At 46.1% G+C, this 20904-nt stretch overlaps 2 protein-coding genes across 6 annotated transcripts in view; one reads left to right on the plus strand and one right to left on the minus strand.

Moving 5' to 3' along the window:
* The window catches only part of WDR3 (WD repeat domain 3), a 33340-nt gene extending 12622 nt beyond the window's left edge, over nucleotides 1-20718 (minus strand). The window contains exons 1-14 of one of the 3 annotated variants that reach the window (XM_034788065.1): nucleotides 20598-20718; nucleotides 19410-19612; nucleotides 17800-18009; nucleotides 16956-17074; nucleotides 14409-14487; nucleotides 13481-13576; nucleotides 12428-12538; nucleotides 10658-10759; nucleotides 10424-10521; nucleotides 8991-9095; nucleotides 8086-8316; nucleotides 2915-3008; nucleotides 1402-1503; nucleotides 438-523 (exon numbers count right to left, since the gene is read on the minus strand). In XM_034788065.1, coding sequence (XP_034643956.1) covers nucleotides 438-523; nucleotides 1402-1503; nucleotides 2915-3008; nucleotides 8086-8316; nucleotides 8991-9095; nucleotides 10424-10521; nucleotides 10658-10759; nucleotides 12428-12538; nucleotides 13481-13576; nucleotides 14409-14487; nucleotides 16956-17074; nucleotides 17800-18009; nucleotides 19410-19580 — 1604 coding nt within the window. In that variant the 5' untranslated portion in view covers nucleotides 19581-19612; nucleotides 20598-20718. Of the gene's footprint in view, nucleotides 1-437; nucleotides 524-1401; nucleotides 1504-2914; nucleotides 3009-8085; nucleotides 8317-8990; nucleotides 9096-10423; nucleotides 10522-10657; nucleotides 10760-12427; nucleotides 12542-13480; nucleotides 13577-14408; nucleotides 14488-16955; nucleotides 17075-17799; nucleotides 18010-19409; nucleotides 19613-20582 lie in introns of all 3 variants that reach the window. The other 2 variants (XM_034788045.1, XM_034788055.1) reach the window with 2 other exon arrangements.
* A 50-nt stretch (nucleotides 20719-20768) lies between these two features.
* Nucleotides 20769-20904, plus strand: part of GDAP2 (ganglioside induced differentiation associated protein 2) — a 43190-nt gene continuing 43054 nt past the window's right edge. For 2 of the 3 annotated variants that reach the window (XM_034788071.1, XM_034788072.1), the window contains exon 1: nucleotides 20769-20869. The gene's annotated coding sequence lies outside the window, so the exon portion shown is untranslated. The remainder of the gene's footprint in view (nucleotides 20870-20904) is intronic. The other variant, XM_034788078.1, reaches the window with a different exon arrangement.

Raw genomic sequence — 20904 nt, forward strand, 5'->3', positions numbered from 1 at the left:
CAGGGACTTTGAGTGACTCACTCTATAACTTAGCGGTTCGGTAATACAAACCTGGGTCTCCCACATGCCAGGTGAGAGTGCTCTAAACCCTAGGGTGCAGAGTGAATCACTCAGATGCTGTGTCACTCGGTACCATCCTGGACTGAGAAACCTTCCCAATGAAGAAGTTTGTCAGAACAGATATTTGTTTCCGCCAAACATTTCAGTTTAGTCAACAAACGTTGCTCAATTCTAGCTGGGAGGCACTAGAGCTGTGGTGAGAATCCTGCATTCAGCTGCATTAACTGCCAGCAGTATGTGGGCTCAGACCTTTGTGTGTATACACACACACACACTCTCTCTCTCTCTCCTCCCCCCCCCCAACTATGGCCAAACCATCAAGCAGGGAGAAGGAATGCAGAGATGGAATGCTGCCTCCAGAGAGACTTTTTTCTCACCTCTTTTGTGTGCCATTCTCATCCTTCACCAGCTCAAAATCCCAAAACTTGACACATTTATCAGCACCTCCTGTTACAAAGCCACGCTGAAGGAGAAAAGTTTAAAATTAAAGCAAGCAAGAGCACTTTCACTGCACTCAGGAAGAATAATACACCCAAAGCAAGGTCCATACTTGAGAAGCCTTTAGCTCTTAAGTTCCAGACAAGAACTTAAGTTCATAAGACCTTAAGACCCAGCCTAGATCTTAAGTTCCTACAGCATGAAGGCTAAGAGCAGGTCACACTGACCATTGGTTCAGTAGGAACACAGAACTTTTATTTACTGTGCAGAAGACACAAACACATTTGGATTTCAAAGGCTTTGGCAGACAGGATTTTTTCAGGAGGAATGAACTTAAGATGGTGGAGTGGGCAGGATAAATCAAGATGTAGCCTGTACCAGCAGGTTGTCTGATATATTGACAACCTTCTGGAGCAACAAGGGTCAACTTGACTGATCTGCTGTAGATAGTGGGTGTGTGTACGCTCGCTGTGTAGATAAAACCCATGTGACCGTATCATTGCACCTAGAACACTGCATCAACCACACAGAAATGGTCTGCTTGTAGAATCGCATTTCCAGGGGGCATAGTTACACTACTGGGATCAGGTATAAAGTCTTCCTAGTGCTCTAGGATCTACAGATGAGAAGTGTTCCAGAAAGGCAATGAGCTGTCACTGTTTTGATAACACAGAAAATGACATCCCAGACTATAACAGCAGAGGGCTATTGGTGTACTACCAAGACAGGTTCAGGTGTGCAGAACTGAACAGCAGCAGGTTTTATAATGCCAAACAAAAGTGCAAAGGTGATGAACACCTCCCACATCAAAACTCTACAATGCCAACTTCTGCATCCCCAAAGCCACCCCTTAGACACAGGCTTCCTGAGAGCAGTGCAGACCTACCACTAAAAGAAAGTTACCTGGTCTGGTGAAAGGGAGATGGACCACAGGGCCCCATCGTGCGCTGCAAGTGTCTCTAGCAGACTCCCAGAGGCCAAATCATACAGCTGCAGCTTCCCTGTCTGGGAAGACAAATTGACAGAGAGAAAGTTAGCAACTTTATTCTGTCTCCAGTACATGCCAAGACAGCTTGAGATGCAGTGAACAGCTCCAAAGCCCAGGCTGCAGGCCTGAGCCGCAAACAGGGTGTGATAACTTGAAGCACAGAGTCCCAGAGACAGAAGGATTTGTGATAAAGGAGCAGGGATCCCAGTAGGGAACAAGACAGCCAGCAGCAGCGGAGCCCAGCTAAGTTAAAGAGACATAACTGGGAGGGGGAACATGGCAGTTCTCAGAACAAAATGAAGTGTGAGAGGAGCATCTTGGTGCCAAGGCAGAATCCTACTGGCAGCCAGGAGGAAGGCACCAGCTCTGTCCATGGACTCAGCACAGAGGACACATTGCTGGCCTGCAGCATCCCCAGCTGCCCCTGGCCTGGAATCTCTACATGCAGCTCCACTGATAACCTCACTCCTGACCTGCTGCACCCGTCTCTGGCCCTCAAAGCATTCGATGGCCACTAGACACAGCCAATCACATTTTCAAAAACATCCCACCATTGCTAACACCAGCCAGCTCAACCCACACGAGCTACACCTAGGGTAGAAAGGGCACCAGCTGCCACAGGCACTTTCAGCACTAAGCCAATCAGACATGCTCTGAAGAGGGCCCCAGAGCAGTGGTGATCACCAGGGACTGCCCATTTTCATTAAGGCTGCCAGTGTTGCTAACACAAGTGGAGCTGAACCAGTACTAGCAATGGTGGAAGTTTTTAGGAAGGTTCCCTAGCCCAGCAGTTTTCAAACTTTTTTTCTGGTGACCAAGTTGAAGAAAATTGTTGATGCCCAGCGCCCAACAAAGCTGGGGATGAGGGGTGTGGGAGGGGCTCAGGACTGGGGCAGAGGGTTGAGTTGTGGGGGTGTGGGCTGCGGGGATGAGGGGTTTGGGGTGCGGGAGGGGGCTCAGGTGTGGGGAGGGGGGTTGGAGTGAGGGAGGGGTCAGGGAGGGGTTTGGGGTGCAGGAAGGGGCTCCGGGTTTGGGAGGGGCTCAGGGCTGGGGCAGGGGACTGGGACGCAGGGTTGGGGTGTGGTCTTACCTCAGGCAGCTCCCGGTCAACGGTGCCACGGGGGTGATAGGGCAAGCTTCCTTCCGGGAACCAGCCAATAGGAGTGCAGAGCTGGTGCTCGGGGCGGGGGCAGCGCACAAAGCCCCGTGGCCCCCCCACATAGGAGCTGGACCTACTGCTGCCTGCTTCCAGGGCGCAGTGCGGTGTCAGAACAGGTAGGGACTAGCCTGCCTTAGCTGGGCAGAATCACTGACCAGGTCTTTTAATGGCCTGGTCAGTGGTGCAAATCAGAGCCACCACAACCCAGTGCCTTACATCCCGTGACCCAGTACTGGGTCGTGACCCACAGTTTGAAAACCACTAGTTACCTTAGTTCCTATGATGACCTGCCGATCTCCCGGGACAAAGAGTGAGCAGAGCGCATACTCGCACGCCATAGTCCGGATACACTGCAGGGTCGACCTGTGGGCACAAGCAGCATGCGCGATTCCATCATTGAGTATAGACCTTGCCCCTTTAAATGAGCTGTGTTGCTAAAAGGCCTTTCACAGCAACTGGCCTCTCTCTCATGCACTGTACAGGAGGCCAGAGATTACAGCACCATCCAGGGGGACAAATCCATCTCAGAGCCTGGCCCTCCAGCTCAAATGCTGCTACCCCAGAACTGCACTGAAAAGGTTTCCCTGAAAGCCAACTGAGCACACAGTCAGCCCCCGGCTCATTCTTGTCAAGAGGGACGGAGAACAGCCCATGGCAGCAACGGGGTACTTCAGCCAGCTAGGACTATCACACTGTGGGGTATTATGAGCTTGGCAGGGCAAATGCTAAGCCCAGCAGGCTTGTGAGAAATTGCATTGGCTGGGGTAGGACAAGCGCCACCTAGAATCAAAGCCTCAGTGCTTTAGCCCACAGGAAGGTTAATTGCCCACCCAAGAACCTCTAAGATGCTAGATCCTAACAGAAAATCTACGGGATCCCCAAACCTGCTCCCTACATCAGAGAGGGAGAGAACAGGGAGGCTGCTACCTCTCCCTCACAAAATAACTGAAAACAGCTGGCTCAGAGAGGAGGAGGGAGCAGGGCAGGAGGAGTTCTCAGAGGATAGCAATGTCCCGGGGGAGTAGCGCTTGAGGAGTCAGTGACGGTGACGGAGCTCTGCGATAGCATCGTGGGTTAGAACAGTGACCCAACCAGTCCAACATCCTATCTCCAACAGTGGCTGGCATCAGATGCTTCAGAGAAGGTACAGGAAAACCCAAAGCTATGTCCATGGATGAAGTTTCTCCCTAGGCCCACGCTGTTAGTGGTTGGTTTATGTCAGAAAACACAGGATTAGAATCCCACATGGAAAAATAATCAGCATGTGTGATTTTTTTCACCCCACAACTGGCAGGTACTCTACAAGAAAGAGCCCACAATGGGAGGAAAACGGCACGTCAGCAACACCACTGCTAGCTCTTCCTGTGCCTGCACCTCTTGGAACACTCCACGAGACAGGCATCCTGACCCTGGAGACTTCCACATAGGTTCTGGTCTTGACTTGCTGGGAATGCAGCCTGAATATCCCCACCAAAGAAATCCAGGCAGGGAGAACCACCTGGTATGAGAAGTGTCTGTTGGTGGAATCCCTCAGGAAGCTGGTAAAAGAGCTGCAGGAGTGGCAAGGACTTCAATCGACAGGATGCACACGGAAACATCCAGGATGGAGGATGCTAGTCAACCTCAGATAACTACAGTACACCAGAGGAGGAAAGAGAACTGACTACTCTGCAGGAAGGAGACTGAGTCCACATCCGAAATGCAACAGAAGGACTGCTGAGGTTCATCCGTCCCTCTGACCACTACCCCATGCTGCTCATCCATCTGGGCCCTAATGATACTGAGCAGATCAACTGTGATTACAGGGCTTTGGGAGCAAGGGTGAAGGAGATGGGGTGCCAGGTGTTGTTCTTGTCCTTCCTTCCAGTAGAGGGTAAAGACCCAGGCCTGGACATGCACAGTCTGGAGATGAATGCATGGCTATGCAGATTGTGTTGAGGGGAGGGCTTCGGCTTCCTTTGCCATTGGATGCTGTTCCGGGGAGAAGGACTGCTGGGAAGAGATGGGGTCCACCTGACCCAAGAAGGGGGGAGTATCTCCGCATGCTGATTCACCAACCTAGTAAGGAAGCCTTTAAACTAGGTTCAAAGGGGGCAGATGATAACAGCCCACAGGTGAGCATAAAGAAGGGCAACCTTAAGAGGGTTAGATGTTGTGCGGGGAGACATGAAAAATTACAAGAGTCATAGGAGCAACAAGAGGGAAATCAGTGGGGGAATCTGCTCAACATCTTAGATGTCCTTACACAAATGCAAGGACTATGGGGAATAAACAGGAAGAACTGGAAGTATTAATACATTAGCTAAATTATGACTTAATTCTGGGATAAATCTTATCACTGTAATATTGGCATAGAAGAGTACAGCTTGTTCAGGAAGGACAGATGGGGGGAAAAAAGGGAAGAGGATGTTAATTATACATCAAGAATATATATACATACATACATGTTCTAAGGTCCAGAAGGAGGTGAGAGGCAAAGTCTCTGGGTAGAGATAAAGGGGGGGAAAAAATAAGGGTGACATAAAGGGCTCTACTTTAGACCATCAAATCTGGAAGAAGTGGATGGGGTATTTCTAGAACAAACAGAAATATCCAAAACACAAGATCTGGTAGTAATGGGGGACTTTAACTACCCAGACATCTGTTGGAGAAGTAATAGGACAAAACACAAAATTTCCAAACACTACATGGAACGTATAGGGGACAACTTTTTGTTTCAGAAAATGGAAGTAGTAACCAGAAGGACAGCCATTTTAGACTTGATTCTGACCAACAGGGAGGAATTGGTTGCGAATCTGAAGATGGAAGCCAGTTTCAGTGAAAGTGATCATGAAATAATAGATTATATCATTCCAAGGCAAGGAATAAGTGAGGGAAGCAGAATAAGGACAAAGTGGACTGGAACAGCCTCAGAGAACAGGTAGGTAAGATGCAATGGGAAGAAAATCTAAATGATAACAGAGTTCGGGAGAGCTAGCAGTTTCTCAAGGAAACAATATTAAAGGCACAACTGCAAACTCTCCCAATGCAAAGGATAGACAGGAAGAATAGTAAGAGGCCAATATGGCTCCATCAATGACCTAAATATCAAAAAGGAATCCTACAAAATGTGGAAATATGGATGAATTGACAAGGAGTAGTACAAGCACAAGCACATAGGGACAAAATCAGAAAGTCTAAGGAACAAAATGAGTTACACCTAGCAAGGGACATAAAAGACAATAAGAGGAGGTTCCTTAAATATGTTAGGAACAAGAGAAAGAGGAAAGAAAGTTTAGGTCCCCTACTTAGCAGGGCAGGAGAACTAATAACTGATGGCATTAAAAAGACTGAGGTGTTTAATGCCTGTTTTGCTTCACACTTCACTATAAAGATTAATGGGGACCAGATTCTCAACACAATAAATATTAACAAGAGGAAAGGAACGCAAACCAAAATAGGAAAAGAATACGTTAAAAATATTTAGAACATAAGAATGGCCTTATGGGTTAGACCAATGGTCCATCTAACCCAGTATGCTGTTTTAGAGAAGTAAGATGTATTCAAGTCAACAGTGCCTGATAAAATTTAACGTAGGATACTTATGGAACTAGCTGAAGCAATCTCAGAACTGTTAGCAGTTATCTCTGAGAACTCATGGAGGATGGAAGGATGAGGTCCCAGAGTACTGGAGAAGGGCCAATATAGTACTTATATTTAAAAGGGGATCCAGAGAATTATAGACCAATCAGCCTAAGTTTGATACCTGGAAAGATATTAGAACGAATTATTAAACAATTGTATCTGAGAACCAACATTCTTTCATGGACTGAAACATGCATGTCACTAACTGGAAGGGAATTTATCTGAACTTTTATAAAAGTAAGGCACCAGCTTTTAGTTCCTGTTGAAGGACAGAGATGAGAATTTGTAAGCACTTACAGAATAATAGGGTTATAGAGAATAGCCAGCATGGATTTATCAAGAATAAATCATTCCAAACCACCCTAATTTCCTTCCCTGACAGGGTTACTGGCCTAGTGGATAGGGGAAAGCTGTACACATGACAAAACTGGATTTTAGTAATGTCTTTGATACAGTCCCACATGACATTCTCACAAGCAGACTAGTGACATGTGGTCTAGATGAAATTAGTATAAGGTGGGTGCAAAACTGATTGGGCCAGGGAAGCTAATGATCCAACCAACAGACCAAATTCGGTGATGGATCCTGGTCATGTGCCACATGAGGCTTGTTGTGCATACACTAAGAAAAAAACAGAAAAACCGTACTCAAAGTAGTTACCAATAGTTGGCTTTCAGACTGAGAGAGTATATAGTGGAGTCCCACAAGGGTCACTCCTATTCAATATTTTCATTAATGACTTGGATAATGGAGTGGAGTGAACACCTATAAAATTTGCAGATGACACTAAACTGGGAGGGTTTGCAAGCACTTTGGAGGACAGGATTAGAATTCAAAACATTAACAAATTAAAGAATTGGTCTGAAATCAAGATGAAATTCAATAAAGTACAAAATACTACACGTAGTAAGGAAAAATCAAAATGGGGAATAACTGGCTAGGTGGTAGTACAGTTGAAAAGGATCTGAGGGTTATAGTGGTTCACAAATTAAATATGAGCCAACAATGTGATGCAGATGCGAAAAAGACTAATACCATTCTGGGCTGTATTAACAGGAGTGTCTTACATAAGACATGGGAGCTAACTGTCCCCTCTAATCGACACTGGTGAGGCCTCAGCTGGAGTGCTCTGTCTAGTTCTGGGCATCACACTTCAGGAAAGATATGGATAAATTGGAAAGAGTCCAGAGGATAGCAATGAAAACGATAAAAGGTTTAGACCTGACCTATGAGGAAAGGGAGATTTAGGTTAAATATTAAAAAACAACAACAACTTTCTAATGATAAAGGTCAGCAGGTTCTGGAATAAGCTTGCAAGGGAGATTGTGGAATCCTCATCACTGGAGGTTTTCAGGAACAGGCTGGACAAACACTTGTCAGGGATGGTCTAGGTTTACTTGGTCCTGACTCAATGCAAGGAGCTGGATTTGATGACCTCTTGAGGTGACTTCTAGCCCTACAATTCTTTGATTCCAAGACTGTGGATATCCTCAATATCCAGAGAGCTGTCCTTTTATATACCCCATTAAACTCTTAGCCTCAATGATATCTAGTGGTAATGAGTTCCCATGGCGAGTAGTGCATTTTTAATTTTTTGCCTTTCAGTTTCACGAAAGAAGCATCCCCTTGTCCTTGTATAATGAGAAAGAGTAAATAGAGTGCCTCATCCACCTTCTCTATTCCATTCATCACTTTGTATTCCTTGGGATCATTTCCCTCTCCATTTCCCATTCTCCCCTCTAACCTGAACAGCCCCAATCTTTGGGAGAAGGACTCTTGGCAGACGAAGAAGAATTTACAGAATCAGAACACACACCTGTTCCAGATCTTAACAGATTCAGCAGCAGCTGAGAGGACAGCAATGTTGTCAGAGCTAAAAGCCAGTGTCCTGACATCACTGCGGTGACCTCCAATGGTTATCTTGGATGCACGGACAACTTGGGGGACCTGTGCTGATGGGATCAGGATGTATGACTCGATGGTGTTGTTCTGGAGCAGTAAGGTGGCCTTCAGCTCTCCTTTCGGAGACAGAATCAAGTCAAACGACCTGTTTAAATGGACAAAGAGAAGTCAGGGTCATAACTAGAAGAAACAAGATGATATAAACTAAAGGAAAACACCAAGAACAACTTCTTGATAGGGGAGGCAGTCAGCAGTGGAATAGTCTAACAAAGACAGCAGTAGAAGCCCCATCAGACCAGTCATTTAAAACTAGATGAGGCAAGCCCCTCGAGCAGGGGTTCTCAAACTGGGGGTTGGGACCCCTCAGGAGGTCAAGAAGTTATTACATGGGGGGTCGCGAGCTGTCAGCCTCCACCCCAAACACCGCTTTGCCTCCAGCATTTATAATGGTGTTAAATATATTTAAAAGTGTTTTTAATTTGGGGGGTGGGGGTGGGAGAGGGGGAAGAAATCGCACTCAGAAGCTTGCTATGTTAAAGGGGTCACCAGTACAAAAGTTTAAGAACCACTGCCCTAGAGAATCCCTTGCAGGGAACAATCTTGATGGAAGGGCTGTGAAGACACTGTAGGGATCTGGGGGTGGAGGTGGACTAACTGGGATCCTGCAGGCCTTTCCACAGCTCTAAGTTCTATGGAGTCTCAGCTTCTCATCTTTTCAGATGAGCCACCTTTGTAAAATACAAACTCTCCCCAAGTCATGGCCCCCTCAATGGGTGCTTGAGCTGCAGCAATGACCCCAGAACAGGGTTTTGCACTCACTTGATTTTAGCAGAAGCTTTGATGCTAGTGACTCGCTGAATCTCTTCTTGCAGACTCATCTCAACGCTTCCTTCAGGCTCCTCTTCCTCCTCCTCAGACTTCGGTCTAGAAAAGTCAGACAACCATTGGGAATCAGGTTACCAGGCACTGCCAGTCCAGTCATAGGCTAACATGGGACAGAAATGTACAGACACATTCACCCCCCAGCCCCAAAAAATTAACAAACTAACTGCAACTCCTCTACGAATTAAACTAGCTGGACCCTTATCCAGCACTGACACAGGTGCCGTTCTAGTGGAGGTGCAATGCTCTTCAGTGCAGACCTTGATGGCCAACAACGCTGCTGGCAGTCCTGAAGAACTTAAGAGATCCCAGGACTCTTGTTGCAAAGTTAGAGAATAATGATCCTAGACCATCTTATTAAGATGGCTATCAAACCACACCCTGCTATGAGAACTATTCAGTGAGGAGAATCCACCTACTCCAGTAAGGTGAAATTGTTTATCGGAGCACAGCAACAAGCCACAGGTTTAGGACAGGAAGTGCAAGAGAATACTCTATCATACTGAAACCACCAGAGCAATTTAAGGAGGCAGGAAGTAGATATCACTGTTGAAATTTGTTCAAGACACCAACTTAATTGCATCCCTCCCCACCCATGTACTTAGGGCTTGTCCACGCATGGAGTTATTCAAGAATGGCTTCTGTGCTTTAAATTCATACCCTACCTTAATCCAAATTAACATTCAAGCGTAGACAAGCCAACAGGCTGACAGCTCTCAGGGGCAGGGATCATTGCTTTGTTCCAGGGTCCTGATTCCTAATTCTGGCCCTTAGGCACTACCAAAATATAAACAGATGTATCCTCCATGTGCCTCAGATTTCCCATGAAGCGAGCTAACATTCACCTATCTCCCAGGGCTATTGTGAGGCACCTGTTAGACACTAGGGGATGTATGAACGAAGCAGAAAATAGACTTATAATAAAAGGCTGTCCACTAAAAGACAATTTGCCCCAATCTGAACCTGGCACATACCACCTCAAGGCTCACAATCTGTAGATGTCAAAGCGACACTGGTTATTCAGCCTAGCACCACCAGCTTTCGCACTGGGAAGTGTATTTACTTTGTGCAACTCTCCTGAGTCATAGATGGTGATGTACAAGTGGGGCTTTACCAGAAGCGTTCTGTCCATCCCCTCATCCCATTCACTTCTTGCAAGAGAATCAGATGGAAGGTGATTTTCTCACAATTACTGGGAGCAGAGAACAACGTGGCTCACACCAGCACCAACAAGCCAGGAACAGACAAACATGTTAACAGCAGACTAACTGCAAATGGTTCATGATTCATTCATTGCACCCTCTCCCTGGATGGGCCTTTTGTCAATTCTCAGCACGTGGACATCATCAACTTACAAAAACAGAGCTTACTTGGCTTTTTTCTTTGCTTTTCTCATTTTCTTTTCCTTTTTCTTGCAAATTTCATCCTCAGTAAGGACACAAAATACTTCCAGAACAGAGTCTGTTCCCTGGAGACAAATTCACAGAGTTAATACTAGCAGCAAGTTGCCTAAGAAGCTGCTGCTGCAGTGGAGAGTCCCTGAGACACACAACAGAACCTCCTCTGTAGTCCATTAGCAAAAGGCCCCAAAGCATATTACTTACATGGCAGGCTAGGATCCTGCCTGTCCGGTCAGTGGCGAGAGTAACTACTCGGTCTCTTCCTTCCCGCATGATGGAGCCAGCTTTGTTGCACCTCAGGAGGCGCTACAAGGATACAGAAAGGCAAAACAATTGTAGTCTGAAAGGTCAAGCAAGTCTTTAGATACAACAATGAAAGGGCAGAGTCTACAACATCTGACTAGCATTCAAAAGAGACAAGGAAGAGGTGGGAACTAACAGCAAACAAACATTTGTGTCAGGCACAAATTTAACTTATGTTTCTTGCATTGTATCTGAGAACCAACATTCTTTCATGGACTGAAACATGCATGTCACTAACTGGAAGGGAATTTATCTGAACTTCTATAAAAGTAAGGCACCAGCTTTTAGTTCCTGTTGCAGGAGAGAGATGAGAAAGGTGGGGGAGAGAGAGCATTTAATTACCTGCTTAAAAATAGAGACAGAGAAACTTCCTGGAGGAAGGAAGGAAGGAACAGTTGTTAAGGCTGCGTGTCTAGCTATAACTGAATGAGTGAAGCTGAAATCTTCAAAGGATTCTGGAAGTGCCAACAGGTGAGTGAGTGATCCAGAGAGGAGGAATTTAGTGAAAGGTTGTCAGGTGCTGATTGACCTAAGTGGAAGAGGCTTCCCACAATAGGAGCTGATTCTAAACATGGCAGCACCACTCTCTGAGACTCTCATGACCAGGGTTCTTCAAAATCCATTTATCTCAGAAAAATGTGAAATTTGTGTTTTTACAGAGAACCTTTAGTTTTTATATTTTGTGAAAAAATAAAAACATGTATTAACTATTAACTAAATGTTACTGAAAGTACTAGTGCCACTTATTCAATGCCTGCAACCTCCCCCTCTTGTAGTTGATTTTTGAATGTGCTTTAAATTTAAAGTGGAACCCGATGTATCTGATCTAATTGGGACTGGAACCAGATAATCAAAAATTGGGATAATCAGGAGGATCGGCAAAGATTGGCTTTCTATCCCTTATTTTAAGGTGGGGCTTGGGCACTCAGCCACACAGCACTGACCACGGGAGCCCCACCGCAGTCAGCCCCAGACGGCTGATAGTTCAGTTAATACAGAGAGCCAGATACCGGAGGCTTGGATAAACAGGGTTCTATTGTATATCAATAAAACACTGTGTTAAACTGATACCTATATATATCGTGGCTAGGGAAACTAAAGTTCAGCATTCCATTTTAATTGTGGGGAAATGGGGATTTTTGTGGGTTTTTTAAAATCAGAGAAAACTAGGATCCCTGGTTATGACATAGGGTACTGTTAATAAGTCCTAGGTGAATCAGTTTCAGCACTGAACAGAGGCAGGTGGAAAGTGACCATTTTATTGTAGTCTCTTTCCTACAAGGAAAGAGCTCTGCTAGCACCGCCAAGTCTTTCTAGAGACCTGCCAATATGCTTACATTGGGATTTCTTTGGCACAAGTTACCAGCAAATACAGGCACAGGCTGCTGCTGCTATTTTGTGGGTGTTTGGGGAAGTGTGAGAGATTGTTCCTGAGGAAGGTAGAACACACTGGTGTGATTCCTTGCTTATGGGTCGGGGTGTCTTCTCTAGAAGCGCTAAAGATCATCCCCAGGGCACAAAGCCAACAGAGCGAGGCAAGTGTCAGCAAGATAACCAGGTCTGTCCCCAAACCCCCATTTAGTTATTTGAGCTGTGTATCTACCCTCACTGACAGCACAACAAACACCCTGTGAACCTGCACCACTTAGCCAGAGTGGGGAAAAAGGTTACCTCCTCCGGCGTCTCATCCAGGTCTGAGATCTCATCCACTTCAGAAGTCTTTTCTGCTTTAGCTAGAGACTCTTTGCTTTTCTTGGATTCTGGCTCATTAGGGTCTGTTGCCTGCTTGTGGCAGACAAAGAAAAAAAATACACTTAGCACACCCTGGCTTCCCTCCCACCTATACCTCGATCCCCTCCAGCCATTTAACACTGTCACAGCTTTCATTCTGAACTACTCAGGAGAACAATCAGGATGAAAGATGCTCTATGAAATGAAGCCCTAAGATGGTAATCAAATGGAACCAGCCCATTACAGAAGAGCTTTCACAATGCAGCCTAAAACAGGGTTCCCAAATATTGCCCAGCCGAGGTCCCCATCAGCAGCTGACTGGGACACCGAGGGCTGCATGTACTTGGCAGGAAATGAAGCCAGCTGCAGATAGGGTGACCGATGTCCCGATTTTACAGGGACAGTCCCGATATTTGGGGCTTTTTCTTATACAGGCTCCTATTACCCCCCACCCTCTGTCCCGATTTTTACGCTTGGTCTCTGGTCACCCTAGCTGCAGACCATCAGTTCCAGCACACGTTGCACCACCCCAATCCAAGTGGTCTTCTCCTGAGACCATAGTGAAGCACTGGATGTCAAAACCTGTCCTCTCCACAAGCCACACCCATACAGTGAAGAGGAGGGTGGCCACCAGTCATTTCATGCTCTTTTGGCTAACTCCAATTTAAACAAAGAGAAGGAGTGGTCTGCAGCCACCATGCATGTCCCCAGATAAGAATTTCCTCCAGCTTCTCACTCTGCCTGATCCTGTAGTAAGAAGTGCCCCATTCTTAGGACAGCTCCCACACACGTACAAAGGCAGTTTGCACAGAACTACAACAGAGCTGGGAGCCAGTAGAAACATACAGTTAAAGCCATCAAACAACATTTGCTTCACATTGAGAGTGTCCTGGATGGATACTGACCACATCTCAGAAAGCCACTCAGTCCTGCTGTGTTCCAGTTCAATCCACTCCAGAGCAAAGCAACCGAGATGATGCATTCAGTTCTTACCTCCTGGATGTAGGTGATGTTCCACACCCTGAGCTCACTGTCTGCAGCGCCAGTGATGAGACGCTTCTCTTGTGACACAAAGGCTAGTCCCCACACCTGCCAAGGAGAAAACACCAAGAAGCATCTTTTATGTCTAGGTATATGGTCTCCCACCTCCACAGTATCAGCACGCCCCAACAACATTAATGAATTTAGCCATACAACATCCCTCCAGGATAGAGATTTAGTGTTATCCCCTTGAAGGGGTCTGGGGGATTTTGTTTGTTTTGTGTTTTGGTTTGCTTGGGGTTTTGTTTGCTTGGAGAGGGTGTTGGGGGGGGGAGACTGATGGGGGAAAATACGGTCTCTTTATATACCTATTTAAAAAAAAAAAAAAAAAAAAACAGATTTTTCCTTTTTGCAGTTAATCTTTTAGCTGAAAGACAGTAGCTCCTGAAGACAGTACAACAAACAATTGCCTGCAATGTTCCTGCCCTAAGATGCCGATATACAAAGGACAAAGTTAACACTGCTACTAGGGCTTTGGCCAAGGAATTCATCATGTCGGTGGATTTCAATCTCCTCATTAATGTTGTATGTAACAGGATTCTTGCACTGAATTTCTTTTTTTTTTTTTTTTTTTAATTTAAAAGGGAAAATGAGAACAGAGAGCCCAAGTCCCTGCTATGTAGGATACTGCACAAGGACATCTAGTTTGGAAATATCACTTCCAGCTAGAGTGGTACAAGCCTCTTCAACAGACAAGGCTTCTCACCTGTCCCCTCTTCACAACAGCCAACCACAAATATTTCATAGGGGCTGTGTTTACAACCTAAAAAAAATCCAATCCTGAGCAGTGTGGATGTAACAATGGAAGCTACCTTGCAGCCCGTGTGCTGTGATACTTGTACTGAACTATCTCCCTCTCTCCAGCTTTAATTTTATTTACCTCAGTACGGTGTCCAACCAGCGTTTTGAAGCAGTGCTGCGTATCCAAGTCCCACCACTTCACAAAGGTGTCTTTACCACTGAAAAAAACAAATGACATCACCCAGATATGAGGCAAGGTCCCCAGAGTTCAGCCAAAACTGTGCGCTTTGAAGAGAGTAAGAAACACAAAAGTGTTTCAAAAATGAAGTAAGCACTGTATTCTTTGTATTCTGCGTTGTAATTTCAGTTGGTATTCTATTGCTTAACAGTGCGATTAATCGCGATTAATTTTTTTGAGTTAATCGCCTGAGTTAACTGCAATTACTCAAAAGCCCTAGTTGTAATAAAGTAAAAAGCTATTAGCAATTACTTTGTCTAATTCCATGCCCAATTTTGTTTCCACTAATATCAACAGGGTTTTTTTGTCAAAACACCAGCACATTAAAGGCTCTCCCTTGGCACGGCAGCCTCAGGGCACCTCTACACTGCAAGCAGTGTGATTGTAGCATGGGTAAGTATACCTGTAAGTAACAGCTGTAATGATGACTTGGTAACTTGGAGGCCAGGAAGAGGCAGCAACACACGTACAAGCCTGACAAGAAGCCTGGGTACACAGTCATCAATGTAGACATACCTTAAGCTCCACTGCACACTGAGTCAGCACTAGCAGGGGAGCTGATACATAAGCAAAGACATTGGGACCTTGCTTCTCCCTGCCCCCACATCTCCACTTTCTTCTCCCTCTCCCCCCACAGAGCTCCTCCAATACCAGAAAACACCAATATAGGGAGCCAAGAAGACTGGGGAAATGGCCATACGTGAGGGGATGTGCACAAGCTGGATGGAGAAGAAGAGTGCTGTTAGAGACCAGCATTGTGCAGAGAGAGGATGCAGGGAGCCCACTCCCTTGTGTCCCAATGTGTCTGCACTTTAACGACACCCGTATGTTCCTGCCTCAGTATGCAGTAGGGCCACGGATGCAGCGTTATAGGGAGCCGTTCAAGCCCTGACGCCCAAATGCAATCACAGAATCTTTCAGAGCAACGACAGGAGGAAAAATGTCGGACTCCAAGCACTAAATTTCTTAAAGGACTTGTTTTGAAATTAGTTTCAACACAAGCTATTAAATGAGTTAAGTGTACATGTAAATGGTTAAGAAAATGCTGTACTCAGTAAACGCTGAATGACCGGGTAAGAATATGCTGTAGTTTTCATAACAAAGAGGTCAAATCTCTGGTGGAAAAACAAAAATCAGCCTTAAATAAGGAGTCATAACTATGTTCAAGGCTGATATTCCTCTTTGTTATGAGGAATAGGGCATATCTGGCCCAAGCATCTCCATAGAAATATATAGCAACCCCTCCATCTATTTATTTTAAAATTAAGAACTATCTTCATTTACCAATACTAAAGAAAGTAATATTAAGAAAATTGTGAAAATAAAGCCATTTTATAAACTACCAAACAAGTGCATATTTCCTCACAACACAGTTTTAACTCTAACACCAAATAAACAAGTATCAAAGGGGTAGCTGTACATCTGAAGAAGTGGGTTTTTTACCCATGAAAGCTTATGCCCAAGTAAATCTGTTAGTCTTTAAGCTGCCACCGGACTCCCCAAATAAACACTATTCTTTCATCAATAATCTGAAAAATAAAAGATACCAGCATAATTTTACCCTACACTGATGTGATACACTTTTTCTATTGAACTGATACATAAATCTAGTAAATAAAACATTCTTAAAAGAATCAAAAAATTCTCCTGCCAAGCAACACAGTCATCTTTAAAGCTAGTGAATGTTAAGAGGGGTTAAAAGTCAGTTCAGGTACTACATGTGCCCATGTCTCCCTATCAATTTCCATGGTTCTATAATCACTTCCCTGTTTTTAAAAATTATTTTTCTGTCCTATTACTGTGTGAAAGATTCACAAGCAAAAGGGAATCCAATTGACTATACAGGGGAAAAAGCAAAAGTGACTTTACACAAAGTACTGTCAAATGCATTCTGTAAACATACTGCTAATCTCATGGTACACATACACTGCAGCTGGGAGCACAAAGCCACCCAGACCCCCTGGGTATGTACTCAGGTGACTAGCCCAAGCCGCCAACTCACTACATTGCTCTTTTTAGCATGCTAGCTCAAGCAGAGCTAGCACATCTGTCCAGCCACGATGGGACGCAGTATAGATGTATCCTCTGTTATAGTAATCTCAGGTACCATATTTAACAGTAGATTTAAAAACTATTCAGAGAATAATTATTTTTAAGTTGACAATGTCACATTAGCTGATATTCCCCACTTAACGGAATTCTTTAAAAACATTTAGATATCAAGATAACAAATGTATTTTAAAAAGTCTCTGGCTCACAGTTAAGGTTAGTGTGTTATGATAAGGCTTTTTTAAAAAAGCTTATTAAGAATACGTTCATTCTGCGAAAAGAGCACCATTTATGAAATCTAAGTTCATTTCTTTGTATTAAGTCCATAGGTTTTGACATGACGCGATAGACGAGTAAAGCCTTGAACCCTCAATTCAGCAAGCTCAGCAGACAGTGTACCTGGTAACCAGGAGGTTCTTCTCTCTCAAGAAGAGCGCCTGCGTGACAGCATCCTTGTGCCCCCTCAGCCGGTACAACCCACTCTCGTTGATGACATCCCACACAATGACGTCTGTGTCCTGAAAGGAAAGAGATATCACAAAGGATGGACATCAGCAGAATCTTCTGCCATGAGAACCAATACACTACATTAGACAGGCAGAGTCTGCTTTCCCCTAAATTTGAGTTTTAGTATGCACTGAAGGGCTCATAAAGCCAGGAGTTGTTCTCCCCGCACACACATATGCAGCTCTACAAGTGCACCTTAGTATTGGCCTGAAGCACCCCCTGCTGTTTCAGACCTAGCAAACCCCGTCTTCAATAGTTCTGCCCGGGTACTTCAGTCCCTGTCTGCAGCCCCCCTGCTATTCTAGTCTTGGGCTCCACACACAGCTCTGCCAGTGCCCCTCAGGCCTGCCCTGCAGCCCCCCTGCTATTCCAGTCCTTGGCTCTCTATGAACAGTTCTGCTGATGTACTTCATGCCCGGCCTGTAGTACCCCCACCATTCCAGCCCTATACTCCCCCATGCATAGGTCCGCTAATGCACTTTAGTCCTGATCTACAGCACCCCTTCCTATAGCAGTCTTCAGCCCTTCCATAAAGATCTGTGATGCAACTCAGCTGTGAATCTGACCCAGATCCTCTCACTAACACTCCTCCAGCTATTCCAGTGCACCATCCACCCCTTCCCAGCCAGGCCACTTGACTTGTAGACATAGCCACAGTTATCTCCACAGAGAAGCTAGTCCTCCCTGATTATGAAAGAACTGAACTCCAGACTTGGCTTCTCCTACCAGCTCTCACCTTTGAACCAGACACCAGTCTGCCTCCCAGCTGATCATACTGTAGAGTCATAACTGCAGCCTTATGTCCATTGAAAGTGACATTCCCTTCACCACTTAGGAGGCTGAAGACACGGATTGATCCATCCTCATATCCAACAGCCAAGTGCAACCCATCTGGGGATGGGCAGAGAGAAGTGACCTCCTGCTTGAGACCCTGAAGGATGAGAACCTGTAATTTTCAGAAGACAAGGTGTTTGTGACGTGTTAGAGCTAGATGCACCCACAGGGAACAGAAGGAAGAGAATCCTTTGTTTGTCTATCAGGCCTTCCATCTGAGGACCCCTAGTACTTTAGAAACTCATTCCTCACAATCTGCTACTGAAATGAAGGAGTACCATTATCCCAGTTTTAAAAAGGGGGAAACTGAGGCATGGAGGGGGGACATGATGTCACCAGGCCAAACAGCAAATCAGGGTGCAACGAGAACTAGAACCCAGAAGTCTAAGAGCTAGAAAGTGATTCCTCTTGCTCGCTAGTAAAAGAGGCACCCCAAATTTCTTCACAGGACAATTCCTTTCCATTCTAGCTCCTCTGAGGCATACAACAGAAGTATTTTTTTCCACAGGGTGTACATGAGTTCAGAATTCCAAAAGACCCCTAAAGCACTGTGTTAGTGTAGCTCTGGGTCTAATATATCATTTGAAGCAGTACTCTTCATGTCCTTTTGTACTGCTCTGCATTGTCAACAGTGGAACTTCAAATCTCATACTCAACTCTAGGATTAACAAGGAAGAATGGCTCAGTGAGACTGACACATATATTCCTTTCCACCGGAATAAATCATTTAAGATCAAAGGAAAGAATCAGGATCAGTTAAGTTTTGCGTATGAAAGGTCCCCACATAGGGTACGTGTATCATGTACTTGTGTCAGAAGCAAACAAACTTAGGCTATGTCTACACTACCGCGGTAAGTCGGCCCATGCTACACTGCGTACCTTAGGTTGAGTTACTGCTGGGTCTACACCCCGGGGCGGTTGACGGGAGAAAGTCTCCTGTCGACTTACCTTACTCTTCTTGTTGGGGGTAGAGTACAGGGGTCGACTGGAGAGTGATCTGCTGTTGATTTGGTAGGTCTTCACTAGACCCACTAAATCGACCGCATAGTGTAGACATAGCAATAATCTAAAGGTTATGTCAGCAGGTAGCTTGCATAAAAGCAAGGAGACTGCAGATGCACTCATCTTATTTGAAATGCAGCCCATGGTCACTATAACTTCCAGACTTGATCTGAGTTGCCTGGCTACACTGCACACTGGAAACCTGGAATTTCCTCTCCACTGTAGTCTATGTCTGGCACTTCTTATGACCCCACCATCATAGCATCTCAATGCCAGTGAGTGTGCCCCCCAGCCAAGACTACAGAACTCTAAAGGAGCTGATGGCCACTGGCTGCACTTTGAGCACTTCTGGCATATTAGAAGCCACCATTTCTAAGTTTATTTGATCTCTTTGCCTGGGGAGCTCCCAGCAAAGATAACTCATGCGGCTACACTTTTCTAGTCTCACTGCTGTACAACACAGCAGTGTCATCCCATTCTGGTTCACAGTGGGGGAAAACACCTCATCACCTTCTCGCCTTTCCGGGTGTCCCAGATGAAGACATGCTCACAAGCTGGCACTGCCACATAGCGGCCCTTTTCGCCCCGCAGGGTCACATAGACGATGTTGCCTTTCTGGCTAGCAATCACTCCAAACAATGCACTAGCTGTGTAGCGCAGATATTGCTTGGTGAGACCCATGGTGCAATTTCCAGACCCAGGTGGGAGCTGACCTGGACATAAAGAGAAGACAGCAATTACTGAGAAGAATTTCATGTATAAAGTGAAATTAGGGCTGGATGATATCAAGTCCACTTTTCCTCTACAGAATTTTTTCTAGTATTATTTAAACTGGAGCGGACAAACATTAAAAGCGAGGGAGTTCTCAACACTTCCCTTGGGAGACTACCCCCCAGTGTGCCAGACTGCACTAAGTTTTTCCATTATTCAGTCTACATTTTTCTTTGCACAATTACTCCCATTACTCTTAATTATTGCCACTTTGGACCACCCTAAATTATACCTTCCACCCTACAAGTATTTACAGGGAATTACCATGCTCCTTCTTTGTCATTGCTATAGATATTTTGTTTTTAATCTTTCCATATTCACCTAACCTAGAATCGAACGCAATATTCTAGATGAGGCCTCACTTGAGCTCTCTCCTCCCTGATGCCTCTATACACACAGCCCCACACTACCTTCGTTTTTCCCCTCCGCCTTATCGCATTGCACAGTCACATGTACTTTGTGTTCCCTTTCCCCCTCCACCATCGCTACTGTCCTGATTTCTCCTTCCCAGTAAGTAGTGGTGGCTTCGGATTACTTTTTCCTCCCAGAGGAATCAACAGCAGCCACTCGGACCCGCCACGGTGCCAAAGCCGCGCCCCTAGGCTGAGGGGTCGCTCCTAAGCCGCTGCTATGGCGGGTCGCGGCAGGGCCCGGCGCCGGGGCAGCAAGGAGCAGGGGCGCCGGAACAATTTGCACAGTGGGGGGGAGCTGAGCGCTACTGAGCCAAACTGTAAACCCGGCACATGCCGGGAACCACTTCCAGCCCGGCGTGCGCAGCGCCCTAGTTCCAGCTCCGCTGGTACCGAGACCCGACAGCGCGCGCCGGGCAGGGGCCACCGACCCCGCTGGGGACGGGGCGGGCGAGGCGCTGCCGTGCCGCGCTCGCTGTAACACCCAATCCCCGCCACGCACCGGCCCCGCGCTCACCGCCCCCACGTGGCTCCGCGGGTCACTCGCGCGCGCACAGCGCTTCTCGTTCCGCACAAGAAGAAGTGGCCGGGCTGGGGAAGCTGTACAGAGTCAGGCGGAAGTGACGTAGGATCTTATCTCATCCTGGCTGTTCAGTGCGGGATTGGTCGGCTTTGATCCGGAAGCGGAAGGGGGTGGGTCAGGTTCAGTGCCCACTTCCGGGGTGATGTTGCTGAGTCGACTCCTACCACTGGGACCCTCTCGCCAGATGGGGGGAGCGGGGCCGGCCCGTGAGTGAGGGGTGGACCGCGGGGAGGGCGGGCGC

This window comes from Trachemys scripta, chromosome 1 (assembly GCF_013100865.1).
Source record: "Trachemys scripta elegans isolate TJP31775 chromosome 1, CAS_Tse_1.0, whole genome shotgun sequence".
Lineage (NCBI taxonomy): Eukaryota > Metazoa > Chordata > Testudines > Emydidae > Trachemys > Trachemys scripta.